Genomic DNA, 17,399 nt, shown 5'->3' with positions numbered 1-17,399 from the left:
GCAACAATGGAACGATACAAAACAACGTTATTTGTTGTTGACGCACTGCGCATCTTGAGTGCACTTCACTGATAGGCGCACCCGCTTGAGGGGTTAAACCTCAACAAAAACATTGGAAAAAATAATGTGGCTCAATTTAGGAAACGTTAGACAACCATGGGGTGACGAAATATTTATATTTATCCTACCGTTACACATACACAGTTCACAGAAATATCTACCCTATAAAGTACAAAAGGAATATGCAAGAGCTTAAAGTGTACGCAAACAGAAGCAGAACTAGAACTCGTATCTCTCCCGAATACAACGACTTGCAGCAACATACTTCTATGACCCATGAGAACACACCGTGAATATAAATAAAACATGTCATCTTTATTTCTACTAAAGGAACCCTTCACCTGATTTTTCGAGAACGTAGCGAAAAATATCACTGCTAGTGGTGTTTACAATCTTGTTGAGTTGCTACATAGTTTTTATTTAGTCAATAATGGTGATCACTGAGCTAACTGTTGCTTCTAGCTTGCATTGACGAGTCACCAGCTCTTTGAAACATCAGTTCGATTGCACACGGCCGTAAGTTAGAAGGCGCGCTATCTCCGCTGTTTCTAGACGTTTGAGTGGTATATGTTTATCCTTAATAATGCCGGTGAGTAGGCAATTAACGTTTCTGTACCTTATTTTTCATTATCGTTTTTGGTTTTTCTAAAATGTGAAATCCACAGTTGTTTGTTTGAAAAATACAGAATGAAGCAGTGAATTCAAATATGGCACAAGTTTACTTATCAAAGTAAACGATCTTTTGTATGTACTTAAGCGTGCTAAAGCTTTTACCTTAATTTCCTTTCTGTACAATGGTATTACAATACGTTTGCATCTCGCAAAATATTACTTTAAAACTATGAATAGTTTCAGAGTAAAAAAAAAAAATTATAAAAATGGTGATTTTATGCTGTTTTGGAGATCATTTGAATTTTTCTTAATATTATTTTAATTAACTTTTGTTTAACTGCACGTAAATACTCGACAAAACTTCAATTTTGGTGAAATAATATTGACAAAGATATAAGTAAATACATAACCCTAACAATTTTCCGTCTGAATCCCAAGCTTCACTTGCTGATGCAGCGTTATCATGTTCCATAATGAAGTAGACGCTCGAAGTATGGCTGAAACTGTGATTCAATGGGGAGTACATACTTCAAAATGTCTCTTGCTTCCCTGGGTTTCAAACTGTTTCAACCGCTCTAATCGTTCTTTAAAGTGTCTCGTGGGGGGGGAGAGGGTTGGGGCGGCGGCGAGCTCCCCGTAGATCTCAGAGGGTTGGGTTCCAGGGGGGGGGGGGGCAGTGTAGTGTTGTCAGGTATTTTTACTTCAAGAAAATTATTTAAATGTTGGTATTTAGCAGATTTTTAACATGGTCGGAATTGGGCTTTTTCACGCCTACGTTCAAAAGTGTTATAAATACGCCAATACCTCATCTAGCGCCCCCTCCGTAAAAACCATCGTATGGGCACCCTTGGATGTACTGTCACATCTTTGTTGATATACTGAACATTCTTTTATGATTTGATTTCCCACTTCATGCTTAAATAGTGACACAGGCTCGTTTACTTTTGCCGAGAAGGTTTAGCAATCCATAATCATTGATAGATCGACGTGAACAATGTATGTATTACTTGCACTTTTCTCCATTATGTCGATCCATTTTTTCGGGAGTGTGCACATTGTCCTAATTCATCTTCTTTAACTCTATGCGAGCAAACTGTTCAAATGTGTGTGAAATCTTATGGGACTTAACTGCCAAGGTCATCAGTCCCTAAGCTTACACACTACTTAACCTAAATTATCCTAAGGACACACACACACAGACACACACACACACACACACACACACACACACACACACACGCCCGAGGGAGGACTCGAACCTCCGCCGGGACCAGCCGCACAGTCCATGACTGCAGCGCTTTAGCGAGCAAACTCTGCCGCAGGATAGATAAGAGTGCCCGTTTCCCAGATAAACGATCCTTATGTACTCTAAACGTCCACATTTCAATACATGGTGTAGATATTTGACAACAGCGTTGTTTCGGTTTTGAGCTGTACATGTTTATTGTTGTTGTGGTCTTCAGTCCAAGGACTGGTTTGATGCAGCTCTCTGCTACTTTTCTGTACAAGTCTCGTCATTTCCGAGTAACTACTGCAACCTACATCCCTCTGAATCTGCTTAATGTATTCGCCTGTACATACATTTGCTTACATACATCTATGAAAATACACACGTTTTTCACAGCGGGTTGACAGACGGAATCATTCTGTTGCAGGATAATGCCCGCCTGCATGTTGCTAAGGTTCTTTCGACTACGTAGCAGACGTTTCACTTCGAAGCCCTTACACATTCTCCACACAATCCGGATCTCTCCCCATACGATTTCCATGTTTTTGGAGTCCTGAAGAAAACCATTCGTGGGCATCGATTTTTTTCAGACGAAGAGGTGCTCTCATTGTTATAATTATTGTTCCCTAGGCAACCGCAAACATTTTCCCATGGAGGCATTGAGCAGTTTGGCTCACAATGGGTTAGCTGTATTAACTGTTATGGCGATTACTTTTCAACATAATAAACAGCTTACTTATTTTTTTCCCATCTATCTTGTTTTCATTTGATTGCCCCTTCTACAATTTCCACTTCGTTTCAGGGTTCAAATATGAAGCTAAGTACCTAGTTTTCTTGCCGTAATGTGCCAAGCAGGAGCGATAGGACATAATGTGTCCTCATTTGGGCTTTGCAACATTATGGTTTTAATTTGGTTTCACGACGCCCTCCGCATTCATTAACAGAAGACAGTACTCCTTCACACACTCAAGGGACGTGATTCGTTTTAAACGTGGTGTATTGATCCATCGTAATGAAATAAATGCTCGCTTGCACAATATATTCTCGAAATCTCCTACTTTGACCTAAAGAGAAGAGAGATTGTTTTACATACTTGGAAATACATTTCTGAAAAGGCTGAAGAGGAAAATATTACTAATGACCATTGGTAGGTAATATCGAATTCTAATCTTAGAGTAACGGACATGTTATACGTAAAACGTGCTAAAAGAAGTCACTCTATAGTGTAAAACAGGTGAATGAGGCTTCTTGCTTACTAGTCCAGTCAGCTTCTTGGTAGGGTCGCACGCACTAGTCCAGTCTGATCCGTGTCTCCTGCATTTTTAGATTCAACGTTATTGAATTGTCCTTTTGCAGCGTGTGAGGGGTCCTACATGAGTTGTTTTCTATATCCTTCAACGATTCTATTTTTTATCTCATCAATGGTGCCAAAACGGTGTCCTTTTATGGTTCCCTTCAGCCACGGGAATAGAAAGAAATCGCAGGGGTCATGCCAGCGAATGCGGTGGCTGAGGCAACGTAACGGTTTTGTTTTTGTCAAAAAATCACGAACAAGCATTGAAGTCTGAGAGGCAGCATTATCGTGTTGCAATTTCCACTAGTGGTTTTGCTGCAACTCTGGTCATTTTCTTCCGACTGCTTCACGCAAACGGCTCATAATTTCCGGGTACTATTCCTTACTGATCGTACGACCGACCATACGGTAGGAACTCATGATGCACTATCCCATTGTAATTGAATAAAACAGTGAGAAGAACCTTCATATGTGATCAAATTTGTCCATTTTTATTCGGTCTTGGCTCTTCAGGCAGCTTCCATTGGGACGATTGGACCTTCGTTTCGAAGTCATACTCGTATACCCATGTTTCGTCACCTATAATAACTTTCTTTAGAAGTTCTGAATCGTTGTCTGCTCCGTTCAGCGACTCCTGAGTGATGTCTACGCGATGTCATTTTTGGTCGAAATTCAGCAATTTCGGAAAAAAACCTTGCTGCTACATGTTTCATACCCAAAACATGTAAAAAACTGCTTGGCATGAGCCAAAGGATATATCGGCATTGTTAGCAACCTCTCTGATGGTGATTAGGCGATTTTTCAGAACCCTTTTCTTTCCTTCTTCCTCATTGTCGTCAGTAATTGATATGCTAGGTCGTCCAGGGCGGTAGTCGTCTTTGACGTCTTCTCGTCTCTCTTTGAAATGTTGTACCACTCGTAAACCCTTGTCTTAATCACAACAGATTTGCCAAAAGCCACAGTCGAAGTTGCACTTTATTCTATTTTCCAAGGAAAATTTAATGCAAATTCTTTGATCCATCTTTTTCGAAAATAAAAATTCGCCGAACCTTTCGACTGCCTACTTAGTTAATTATTAAAAAATGCAAACATACAGCAGCAAAAAATATACTAACAAGATAAAAAAACTGAAAATCGAATGTGTAAAGACCGTGAAATTAAAAAATTACCGTTACTTTTTTATCACGCCTCGTTTTTCTTCCATGAGGTGACGGGATGGAAAGTATAGGAAACGGCAGAGGTGCTTGCATGGCATTGAGATGAAGAAACCACGCTCAGTAGCGATGCATGAAGACGGAAAAACCGGTCGGAGGAAAAGGAAAGAAAGGTACATAAAGTGCCTAGATATTGTTCTGTATGTTAAAAGACGAGCAAAAAAACATTCGCACGCAATGCACCTGGAAAACTAACTATGAAGGTACCTTTTGTAATATGTGCAAGTCTAAATCCCATCTTTGTACTGATTGTTTTAATAAACTTCATTAAAATCACCTATTTGTTTTTTAACGTTGTTGCTGCCGTCCCCATGCGCGTATGTCGTCCAAATGAAAAGTGCACATTCAGTCACGCCGCCCAAACGAAGAGACCATTGTCATTAAGGAAAATACTGGAAAGATTCCATGGAAGCACACGTCCGGTTTCTTTCCAGTCTTCTCTAATCCGAGCTTGTGGTCCGTCTCTGATGACGTTGTTGTCCTTCGTTTCGCATCTTGTCTTCCGGAATTCGGCAACAAACTTTCTTCTCCAATGTATCATTCATTCGGCTGACTCCAACTCCCAGCCACTTTCATCTCAGTTTCATTACATCCTTAATTAAATCTTCGACTCTATTCTGTGCTTCTTACTCCATTTCTCCGGTCACTTCCAGCAATTCTAGCAGGCAACTCCTCATTGCCCACTAAGCAATCATCGGTTTCTGAATGGCTTTCGGATTGTTTGTGTCCAAAAGATACAATAAAGATAATTTTGTGTAGCCTAATGGCCTGTTGTAAGCCTTTTAATTGGACGCCTGTTCGGCGACCTATCCCGGTAATCCTAGAGGGACCACGTTTTGTTCCTGGAAAATCTCCGCATCATTGAGAGGTAATAGCTAGATCAATGGCAGACTGAAAAAGTCAGGAGTCCGACCACGATTTGATCCTACAACTATTCACTTTCTACCCATTCACTTTACCACTAGACCATCAGGCTTGATTCAAAGATACCCTGAAATACAATAGTACTTACTTGCCAACAAAACACAACACTTCACATTATGTTCATGCACTGAAAATACTCACTAGAAACAGATGACTTGTCTCTCTGAAACCAACTTTGATTCAAAATTGTGTGCACAGTCTTGTTCCTCCATTAGTTAATGATGCAGTGGTATGACAGGTGCTTCCACTAGCACAATCACATAGAACCTGTTCAATGTAGACTACTGTCTGCTACTACTCGACCTTCGCCTGTATTCTTCAGTGCAGAGACGACCCTAGGCTAAGTGTCTCTGGGTGCAAAAACTGATTGATTGCTTGATTGATTTCTTTATTAATCCATGTAACAATTTACATTGTGTGGATTTCGTCAGCAAAATCATACAATACAATATACCTACAATTTATACACATAACATTAATATTTACACACATTTTTAAAGTATCTTACATTAGTTTCATATCCTTATGTAATTTTCTTATAGTACTGTACGATTCTGGATTTCATATTATAATTATTTCCTCGTGTATTACAATGCAGGCTACCTTAATTACACTACATGTTTTAATTCAGATAGTCCATTACTGCATAATAACTTTTATTTAATAAAAATTCTTTTAGATTTGTTTTGAACTGTCCAATTGTGTCAATATCTTTTATATTTTGGGGTAAATTAATATATAATTTAACAGCATTGTACAACAAGCTCTACTGAGTTTTAACTTTATTTTTCCTCTCTAGATGCAGATTGTATTGGTTTCTAGTTTCATAGCTCTGTACTAAAGAATTTTTAACATAGCAGTCAATATTTTTTTTACATACATAAGACTTTGAAAAATGTATCCACAGGGGACAGTTAGGATTTCCAGCTTTTGGAATATTCAAGGCAGTGAGCCTTACTGCCACTCTTGATTATTAAATGAATTGCTCTTTTCTGTAATTTGAAAACTATTTGAATATTTTTACTGTTGACTCCCCAAAATATTATTCCATAGGTAATAACAGAGTGGACACACATCACCCAGTCCCCTGCCGGGAATCGAACTTTGGCCCCCTGCGTGGTAGGTGGTAACGCTACCACTATGCTACAGAGGCAGACAAGCATGGGAAGAATGATTGTCTGAATACCTGGGTGCATGCAATGATTATTCTAATCTTATCCTCACAATTCCTGTGTGAGTGATATATAGGGGATTGTACTGTATCCCTAGAGTAATCATTTAAAGCCAGTTCTTGAAACTTTTTAATAGACTTTCTCAGGGTAGTTAATGTCTGTGAGTCTGTCATTTTTGTTCCTTCAGTATATCTGTGACATTTTCCCATGGATTAAGCAAATGGTATTGTCAAAATCTTACAAAAAAAATTTTTTTTGTTGTGTTTGGAGGAGCTTCTTGTCACCCCGACTTAATTTCTTCCTTTTCTCTTTCTTTTTGTTGTTCATTAACTTATGATGTGTTAGACTATTAGTGCACTGAGAATTCATTATTAATTGATTATTATGGGGGATATTTATTAAGAACATATCACTTCCCATCTTGATTTCATGCAACATGATTTAAACACTGTGACCATAGTATGTGAGGTCTGCAAAACATATACTTTCTCAAGTTAAGAGATAATGTACCTTTATGTAGCTTTAGCTACATAATTTACATACACATTTACGTCTACATCTATACTCTGCAAGCCATCCTGAGGTGCATGGCAGAGGGTAATCCACATTGTACCAGTTATTAGGGTTTCTTCCTGTTCCATTCACATGTGGAGCATGGGAAGATTGATTTTTTGAATGCCTTTGTGTGTGCAGTAATTATTCCAACCTTATTCTCACAATCCCTATGTGAGTGATACATAGGGGATACTTACTCAGAATAGTTTACTTCTACCTTCAAGATTCTTCCAGTTCAGTTACTTCAGTATCTCTGTGACACTCTCCCATGCATTAAAAAACCTGTGACCATTTGTACTGCCCTTCTCTGTATATGTTGAATATCCCATGTTAATCCTATTTGGTACGGGTCCCACACTAAGCGTTATTCTAGGATAGGTCACACGAGTGATTTGTTAGCAATCTTCTTTGTATACTGATTGCATTTACTCAGTATTCTATAAATAAACTGAAGTGTACCACCTGTTTTACCCATGACTGAGCCTATGTGATGATTCCATTTCGTATCTTTGCAGAGTGTTACACCCAGGGGTTTGTATGAGCTGGACGATTCCAACAGTGACTCACTAATATTATATTCATACGATACTATGTTTTTTTTTTTTGTTGTTTTTGTTTTGTTTTGTGAATTGCGCGGTTTTATGTTTCTAAACTTTTAAAGCATGATGCCAGTATCTGCATGACTTTGAAATCTTACTAAGATCTGACTGAATATATACATAGCTTCTTTCAGATAATACTTCATTATAAATAACTGCATCATTTGCAAAAAGCCTCATGTTACTCTTCATATTGTCTGCAAGGTCATTAATATACAACATGAACACCTCAGGTCCCAACATATTTCCCTGGGGTACACCCGAAGTTACTTCTACATCTGACTATGCTTCTCCATCCAAGATAACGTTCTGTGTCCACCACAACAAAAACTCCTCAATCCAGTTACAAATTTTACTTTATATCCCATATGATCGAACTTTTGACAGTAAGCACAGATGTGGTACTGATGGTACTGAGTTAAATGCTTTTCAGAAATCAATAAATACTACATCTACCTGATTGTCTTGTTACTAAGCTTTCAGTAAGCCATGTGAAAAAAATGCAAGCTGGGTTTCACATGATGGATGTTTTCAGAATCACACTGGTTGGCATTGAGGAGGTCATTCTATTCAAGTTATTTCATTACATTTGAGCTCAGAATATGTTCTAAGATTCTACAAGAAGTTGATGTCAAGGATATTGGATAGTAGTTTTATGGATCACTTCTACTACCCTTCTTGTAGACAGATAGGCATTTTTTCAAGAACTAGACACAGTTCTTTGTTCAAGGGACCTATGACAGATTATAGTTAGAAGAGGAACTAACTCAGCTGCAAATTCACTATAGAAACTGACTGGGATTCCATCAGGCCCTGGAGCTTTGTTTAGTTTTAATGATTTCAGCTGTTTCTCAACACAAATACTTGTTTCACTCATCTCTTCAGTGTAACAAGGATTAAGTTGGGGCAGTTCTCCTGGGTTTTATGTTGTAAAGGAACACTTGAAAATGGAGTTAAGCATTTCAGATTTTCTTTGATACCCTCAATTTAAGTTCCTGCCTCATTCGCTAAGAACTGGACTCAGACTTTGGTGCAATTAACGGCCTTTACATACAAGTAGAATTTACTTGGGTTTATGGAAGATCATTTGATAATATTCTGCTATGATAGTCATTGAAGGCATCACGGATTGCTCTCTTGAAAGCCAAATGCATTTCATTCAATATCCCTCTACCTGTAACCCTATGCTTTTTTTTAAAACCTATTATGCTGTAATCTCTATTCCTCTAAAAGTTTCTTTACGGTGACTGTACACCATGGATGTTCCTTCCCATTGTGGACTGTTCTACTAGGAACAAGTCTATCCAGTGCATGATCAACTCATCTTTTAAACATGAGCCATAGTTCCTCTACATGCTCCTGCACAACTGACTTTTTATCTAGTCTACTGAGCCTATATATCTTTCAGCTTGTTGTAGTTATCCTTTTTACTTTGGTAAACATTGTTGCCACAACTGCATCATGCTTACTATTACCAGTTTCAACAGGGACATCCTCAAAGAAATCAGGTCTATTTGGCGCCATTAGATCAAATGTTTCCATCACGAGTAGGATCTCTGACTGTTCTAGGTAGTTTTCAGAGAAGGCATTTAGTGCTGTTTCACAGGATGTCTTGTCTCACCTACCACTAACAAAACTGTAATTTTTCTGATTAATTGTTGGATGATTAAAGTCTCCACCAATGATTACAGTATGACTGGGGAACTTATGTACAAGTGAACTGAGGTTTTCTCTAAAGTTTTCACTTACATAAGCAGTCAAGTCTGGTGGGCAATACAGGGATCGTTTTATGCCCACCTTTGATACTGAGTCTTGCCCAAGCAATCTCACATGCAGCTTCAATTTCTGCCTTGGTGGATTTGAGTTTCTTGTCTACTGCAACAAATATACTGCTTCCATTTCCCATTTGCCTATCCTTTAGATATACACTGAAATTTTCCGCAAAAATCTCCCTTATATATTGTATATTTCTTCTCTGTGTGAGTTTAAGTTTTATAAAATACATGCAACAATAACTAAAATTTTGTGGCATTTTGCTACAAGGAGTTGTGCTATTAACTCTGTAACAGTACTCACTGCAGGTTTCATGCACTTGTCTTCTGAATGAAAAAGACCATAATTTGATTACTAGCCAATCTGTTGTTATGGGATTTGCTTTAATTTTGTTGATCCGTAAAGCCTGAAATATGTTGTACTGTAGTCATTGCTTTGCTAGTGGCTCCATAATATACTTCCTGCTGTTCTTGAGCCTTGTAATACTTGTTCATGTAATGTGTAATAGTCCTCAGTTTCACAATTTTTTTTTAAATTTTTTCCCTAGCTTGGTGAACCAGGTTCTGGTCTGCGCCCAAGGGGAAAAATTCAAGATTTCTACCAACTTCGGGCAGAATGTCTTGAAAAAGGAAAATTATTTGAAGATCCACTATTCCCTGCAGAGGATTCATCCATATTTTTCAGCAAAAAGCCAAAATGGCCCATACAGTGGATGCGACCAAAGGTAAGAAAATGTGCTTCAGAGATCAGAAATTTGTCTGACTGCTTGTTATGGTTAAGAACATTTCTAACCCAAAGTAGAAGCTGTCTATAAATATCAATTATTTGAAAACATTGCTGGTTGATCTTGGCTCTATGAATTTTGTGTTATGAATGTTGTGATGTCCTACACACCTCACCTTACTATGACAAGAATTTTCCCATTCAGATATACATATTAGATTATTTTTATTTTACTCAGAAATCTGTTAGAGAGCTAGTTTTAAGTCCATGTAATTGTTGCAGCATCCCAGATGCAAATTATTGATAGCACATTTTCATTGTTTTTTGTCTAGTCATCACCAGCAGAAGGATTATCTGGCAATTTCTCCTTTTTTGTGATTGATTGAACACAAGGTTAATAAAAGAAGTGACATTTCATTTATAATTAATTTTCTGTAGATTAAATCTTGTTGTTTTAAAAGGTATTTTCCCATGTTGATCCTTTAAAAAATGTCGATGTAAAAGGGCATGGTATAATGGAACTGGTATTCCAGCCTTCTAACATTTGAATTATTAGTATTGTTGTTGCTTCATTTCCACATCTAAAATAAAGGGCCAGTTTGAGAATATTTTGTCACACAAACAACATATCTTTTGGTCGCCCCTCACTCAACCATGCTTTCCTTGGGCTTTTATTCATTTTAATTCTTGTAAATATAATAATCTTGCTCTACAGCTGAATGGTAGCATTCACACATTTCTTGCAGTGGGTCTGGATGTAAATACTTTTGACATCATCATCATCATCAGCCAATTCAATCATTAGATGATGTGGCCTCTTCGAGTCGTGGATTCAGGTAGGCTTTCAGCAGTCTTCTCCAAGTGGGACGGTCTTGGGCAGTTCTCTGCCAGGTGTTACCAGCGATCTTCTTGATGTCTTTGTCCCATCTGTCTGGTGGTCTTCCTCTAGGCCTCCGGTGCTCTCTCGGACTCCACTCCAGTACTAGCTTCGTCCACCTGTTGTCTTTTCTTCTTGCGACGTGGCCAGCCCACTGCCATTTCAAGGAACCTACTCTCTCTAAGATGTCATTAACCTTCGTCACAGACCGGATGTCATCTGCCCTTTTCCTGTCCTTTCTTGTATAGCCCAACATTGATCTCTCCATGGCTCTCTGTGCTGTCCTAAGTTTCCCTTTTGTGAATGAGTTCAGTGTCCATGTCTCGCATCCGTACGTCATCACAGGAAGAATGCATTGATCAAATACTGCTTTCTTCAGATTTACTGGAATTTTTGATCTGAATACTTTTGAATTCTTCCCAAATGCTTGCCAACCAAGCTTGATGCGTCGATAGATTTCTGGTCTTATGTCTCCCTTCATATTTATAATCTGGCCAAGGTAGACATATTCACTGACCTCTTCTAGTAGACTGTCCTTGACTTTCACATCTCCAGCTGGGACCCATTTGTTGGATATTACTTTTGTTTTGGAAAGTTTCAAGTTCAAGCCAACCAGCTGACATTCCGATGCAAGATCTGTAACTAAGTTTTGGAGCTCTGCGAAGTCTTTGGCCAGTAAGGCAATATCATCAGCAAATCTCAAGTTGGTAAGCCTTCTTCCATTAATTCTGATTCCCTTACCTTCCCAGCTCAGCTTTGACATAGCCATTTCCAATACAGCAGAGAACAGTTTTGGGGAGATGGGATCGCCTTGCTTGACACCCCTCATGATGCGGAATTCTTGAGTTGATTCGCCGATGTTAACATAAGCAGAAGAATTCTCGTAGATTCTCCTGAGCACTTCAATGTATGCTGCTCCCACTCCTTGCTCACTCAAAGCTTGGAGGACAGCTACATGGCTAACGGAGTCAAATGCCTTTTCAAAGTCAACAAAGGCAATGCAGAGAGGCAGTTGGTATTCATTCGCTCTGCTTATCACTTCACTAACGGTCAGAATGTGGTCAATAGTGCTAAAATTGCTTCGGAATCCAGCTTGTTCTATAGGTTGGGCTAAGTCTAGGGTGGAACTAATTCGATTTAACAAGATCTTTGTAAAAATTTTGTACAAAATTGAGAGCAAGCTGATAGGACGGTAGTTTTTAATATTGTGAATACTTCCTTTCTTGTGTATCAAAATAATCTTAGCCTTGTTCCACAATAGTGGGATTGAAGCATAGTGCAGGCAGGAAGTAAATACTTTTGCCAAGTGATTTATTGTTACCTCTCCTGCCAGTTTGAGGATGTCAACGCTGAGCTCATCATCACCCGGCACTGTTCTCTTCTTCATGCTATCTAGAGCACACTTGACTTCCGATGGGAGTATATCTGGAACACTAGGTATATCATTTAAATTAGATACACTCAAATTTTCCCCTGTATTGCTATACAAATTGCTATAAAAGTCTCTGATGAACTTCAAAACCGCCTCCTTTTCAGTGATTCGACTGTCATTTCCATCGAGTGCGATAATCTGCTTTTTACTGATTGTGAGTTTGCGTTTGGCTGACTTTAAACTTGTCTTGTTCTCCAAGCTTGCTCGTAAGGTGTCTTCAGTGAATTTCTGTATGTCAGTTTTCATTTCTCTTCGCACTGCCTTACATAGTTCGGAGTACGCCACCATTTCACGATCGGTTTGGTTTTTCATTTCTCTCCTCTGTTGTAAAAGGGTTTCAGTTTTGGCACTGAATTTCTTTGGTTGTTTATTTTTTTGGCATAGGCCACCGACTTCTTGTGCACTTGAAACAATAATTTCCGCCAAATCACAATCTTTAGTTACGTGGAACTTGCTTTGGAGGACTTCATGGAATTTCGAGGAATGTTCTTCCAGGTTTTTGAGGTTGATTACCCTTCTCTTCCCTTTCATAAGTTTACTCCTTTCATTTCTTATATTGAGTTCGACCCTTGCTCTCACAAGAGTTATGTTGTGTGACATTAATGTTAAAATGTTGATTACCCTTCTCTTCCCTTTCATAAGTTTACTCCTTTCATTTCTTACATTGAGTTCGACCCTTGCTCTCACAAGAGTTATGTTGTGTGACATTAATGTTAAATACTTCTGACAACACCAATTTAAATTGACACACATGTAAGTGAAATATCTTAAATATTTTCACCAACCTGTGAGTCATATGAGATTTATTACATATTTACCTGTGTAAATAGTCATTATATGTACAGGTTAGATCACAATTAAGTGAATACTGACTTCTGTGGAAGTATATGATAATACAACCAAAAACATTCCAGTAAACATGGGTTTGCATATGAGCCATTTGCAAGATATTAGCAAATGGGTGTTTATGATCCTTCACTGACTTTAGTATGAATCATTGTCCTAGTTAGTACAAATGTATTTGAAATGTAAACATTTCTATTAAGCCCCATCTAACTGAGTGTAAATTTTATGCATGCCTATCATTTCTTGTGCAGTGCTGAGGAATGTGCAACATGGTTGAGAGGACCTAAGCACATTTTGTTCTGATATAAGATGACATCCAATGTACTAATATCATCCAAGATGTACAGGCCAGACAGGGTCTGTACCACAGCTGACAAGATCACTTGATCTTCTGCAGAGAAAGATGACTATTATGCCACAAGACATCAATCGTCACAACAATACTATTGATGCCAATCAACTGCAGACAATTATAGTTGACATGTGGGCAGAAGTCTATCACCATACCCTGAGCCAGGTTGACCTGTGGACAGAAGTCCATCACCATACCCTGAGCCAGGTCATTCTCCAACACCCCGTGGGCATTCCCTGTTACTGTACGGAGGCACTAGCCACTTGCCTAGCCACTGAATTCAGGAAAACCAAGTAAGGTGACCATCTATGGAAGTGAAGCCACCACAGATGAAAATCCTTCACGGGCAACAGTTACCAAGACGACAGGAAATCTCACTGATGTTCATAATCAATGACCAATCAGTCCAAGTGCTAACTGACTCAAGGGCTACTTCTTCTCTAACATCAAATGCTGATCATTGCCACTTATAAAATACCATGTTCTCTGATATGGAAGTGATGGTAATGAAGGTCAAAAATACAAGGTTATTACAAATGATTGAAGCGATTTCACAGCTCTACAATAACTTTATTATTTGAGATATTTTCACAATGCTTTGCACACACATACAAAGACTCAAAAAGTTTTTTTAGGCATTCACAAATGTTCGATATGTGCCCCTTTAGTGATTCGGCAGACATCAAGCCGATAATCAAGTTCCTCCCGCACTCGGCGCAGCATGTCCCCATCAATGAGTTCGAAACAGTAAGGCTTCTGCTTTAGCGTTTTCCGTAAGATTTTCCAAACCGTCGGCTGTGGTATGCTTAGCTCCCTGCTTGCTTTATTCGTTGACTTCCGCGAGCTACGCGGGAAACTTGCCCGCACGCGTTCAACCGTTTCTTCGCTCACTGCGGGCCGACCCGTTGATTTCCCCTTACAGAGGCATCCAGAAGCTTTAAACTGTGCATACCATCGCCGAATGGAGTTAGCAGTTGGTGGATCTTTGTTGAACTTCATCCTGAAGTGTCGTTGCACTGTTAGACAGACTGATGTGAGTGCATTTCAAGCACGACATACGCTTCCTCAGCTCCTGTCGCCATTTTGTCTCACTGCGCTCTCGAGCACTCTAGCGGCAGAAACCTGAAGTGCGGCTTTAGCCGAACAAAACTTTATGATTTTTTTCTACGTATCTGTAGTGTGTCGTGACCATATGTCAATGAATGGAGCTACAGTGAATTTATGAAATCGCTTCAATCATTTGTAATAGCCCTGTAGATATGTGTATTGCAAGAATAACTGGGGTAGGAAGATACTGCCAAATTGCCAATAGGATTATACTTGACAAAGGAACAGCATTGGCAAGTATAGTCATTCTGTGTCACTTTCCAGGTGCTCTCAAATCCAGAGTGAAGAAAAGGCAGATCAAGGCTCCATGATAGAACACCTTATCGACATTGGGGATAACCCACCAACTAGCCAGGACTCACATAGTATTACCATTTGAACAACAGATAATCTGGGAGGAAGTGGAGAAAATGCTGCAAGGTGGCATCATTGAACCTTCAGAGAGTCATTGGTCCTCTCAGATGGTCCTTGTAAGGAAGAAGGGTGGCATACAGTGTTTCTTCATTGACTACAGATGACTGAACAAAATCATGAAGAAAAATGTCTATCCACTGCTGTGCATTGGTGGCACCCTGGACTGGTTGAAAGGAGCAGAGAACTTCTCAACTATGGACATCCGGACAGTCTACGTGGCTAACCAGGAAAAAACTGCTTCCGTAAATCTTGATGGCCTCTACGGGTTCAGAGTTACGCCATTTTTGCTATGTAATACTTTAGCAATCTTCAAATGTACACTCCTGGAAATTGAAATAAGAACACCGTGAATTCATTGTCCCAGGAAGGGGAAACTTTATTGACATATTCCTGGGGTCAGATACATCACATGATCACACTGACAGAACCACAGGCACATAGACACAGGCAACAGAGCATGCACAATGTCGGCACTAGTACAGTGTATATCCACCTTTCGCAGCAATGCAGGCTGCTATTCTCCCATGGAGACGATCGTAGAGATGCTGGATGTAGTCCTGTGGAACGGCTTGCCATGCCATTTCCACCTGGCGCCTCAGTTGGACCAGCGTTCGTGCTGGATGTGCAGACCGCGTGAGACGACGCTTCACCCGGTCCCAAACATGCTCAATGGGGGACAGATCCGGAGATCTTGCTGGCCAGGGTAGTTGACTTACACCTTCTAGAGCACGTTGGGTGGCACGCGATACATGCGGACGTGCATTGTCCTGTTGGAACAGCAAGTTCCCTTGCCGGTCTAGGAATGGTAGAACGATGGCTTCGATGACGGTTTGGATGTACCGTGCACTATTCAGTGTCCTCCCGACGATCACCAGTGGTGTACGGCAAGTGTAGGAGATCGCTCCCCACACCATGATGCCGGGTGTTGGCCCTGTGTGCCTCGGTCATATGCAGTCCTGATTGTGGCGCTCACCTGCACGGCGCCAAACACGCATACGACCATCATTGGCACCAAGGCAGAAGCAACTCTCATCGCTGAAGATGACACGTCTCCATTCGTCCCTCCATTCACGCCTGTCGCGACACCACTGGAGTCGGGCTGCACGATGTTGGGGCGTGAGTGGAAGACAGACTAACAGTGTGTGGGACCGTAGCCCAGCTTCATGGAGACGGTTGCGAATGGTCCTCGCTGATACCCCAGGAGCAACAGTGTCCCTAATTTGCTGGGAAGTGGCGGTGCGGTCCCCTACGGCACTGTGTAGGATCCTACGGTCTTGGCGTGCATCCGTGCGTCGCTGCGGTCCGGTCCCAGGTCGACGGGCACATGCACCTTCCGCCGACCACTGGCGACAACATCGATGTACTGTGGAGACCTCACGCACCACGTGTTGAGCAATTCGGCGGTACGTCCACCCGGCCTCCCGCATGCCCACTATACGCCCTCGCTCAAAGTCCGTCAACTGCACATACGGTTCACGTCCACGCTGTCGCGGCATGCTACCAGTGTTAAAGACTGCGATGGAGCTCCGTATGCCACGGCAAACTGGCTGACACTGACGGCGGCGGTGCACAAATGCTGCGCAGCTAGCGCCATTCGACGGCCAACACCGCGGTTCCTGGTGTGTCCGCTGTGCCGTGCGTGTGATCATTGCTTGTACAGCCCTCTCGCAGTGTCCGGAGCAAGTATGGTGGGTCTGACACACCGGTGTCAATGTGTTCTTTTTTCCATTTCCAGGAGTAGGAGATTGCTCCCCACACCATGATGCTGGGTGCTTCAACACCTTTGCTATCTGGATGACATTATTATTTGTTCAAAAACATTTGAAAAACATCTAAGCCAATTGACAACCATGCTGAAGTGAGCTCAGACAGTAGGTCTCTGTCTGAATAAATAGCAGTGGAGTCTGTCTTGATGCAGAAAAAATAAGAACACAGACTGATTTTCCTGCTCCTCAGCACATTTGTGATGTGGGAAGTTTGTTCGGAATGTGCTTGTACTAAGGGCGATTCATAAAGGACTCGTGTATGAAGAAATATCCGTCATAAGATGTAGTACAGGGAGGTGTCAAACTTTCATGCAATGAGGTGCAAGAAAGAGTTATCCTTGTTCTTAAGGAGAAGCTAACGTCCTTTCCAATTTTAGCATTGTATGATGAGAATACTGAGGCAGAACTTCATCTCAGTGCTAGCAGTTTTGGGATAGTACCAGTTCTAGTA

At 40.5% G+C, this 17,399-nt stretch overlaps 1 protein-coding gene across 2 annotated transcripts in view; it reads left to right on the top strand.

The window, feature by feature from the left end:
• LOC126183430 (calpain-A-like) overlaps positions 1-17,399 on the top strand; it is a 237,547-nt gene that overhangs the window by 53,311 nt on the left and 166,837 nt on the right. For both annotated transcript variants that reach the window (XM_049925418.1, XM_049925408.1), the window contains exon 2: positions 9,979-10,155. In XM_049925418.1, coding sequence (XP_049781375.1) covers positions 9,979-10,155 — 177 coding nt within the window. The remainder of the gene's footprint in view (positions 1-9,978; positions 10,156-17,399) is intronic.

The sequence above is a fragment of the Schistocerca cancellata genome, chromosome 1 (genome assembly GCF_023864275.1).
Source record: "Schistocerca cancellata isolate TAMUIC-IGC-003103 chromosome 1, iqSchCanc2.1, whole genome shotgun sequence".
Classification (NCBI taxonomy): Eukaryota; Metazoa; Arthropoda; class Insecta; order Orthoptera; family Acrididae; genus Schistocerca; species Schistocerca cancellata.
Note: the sequence above shows the minus strand (reverse complement) of the source record. Positions and strands in the feature narration are given on the sequence as shown.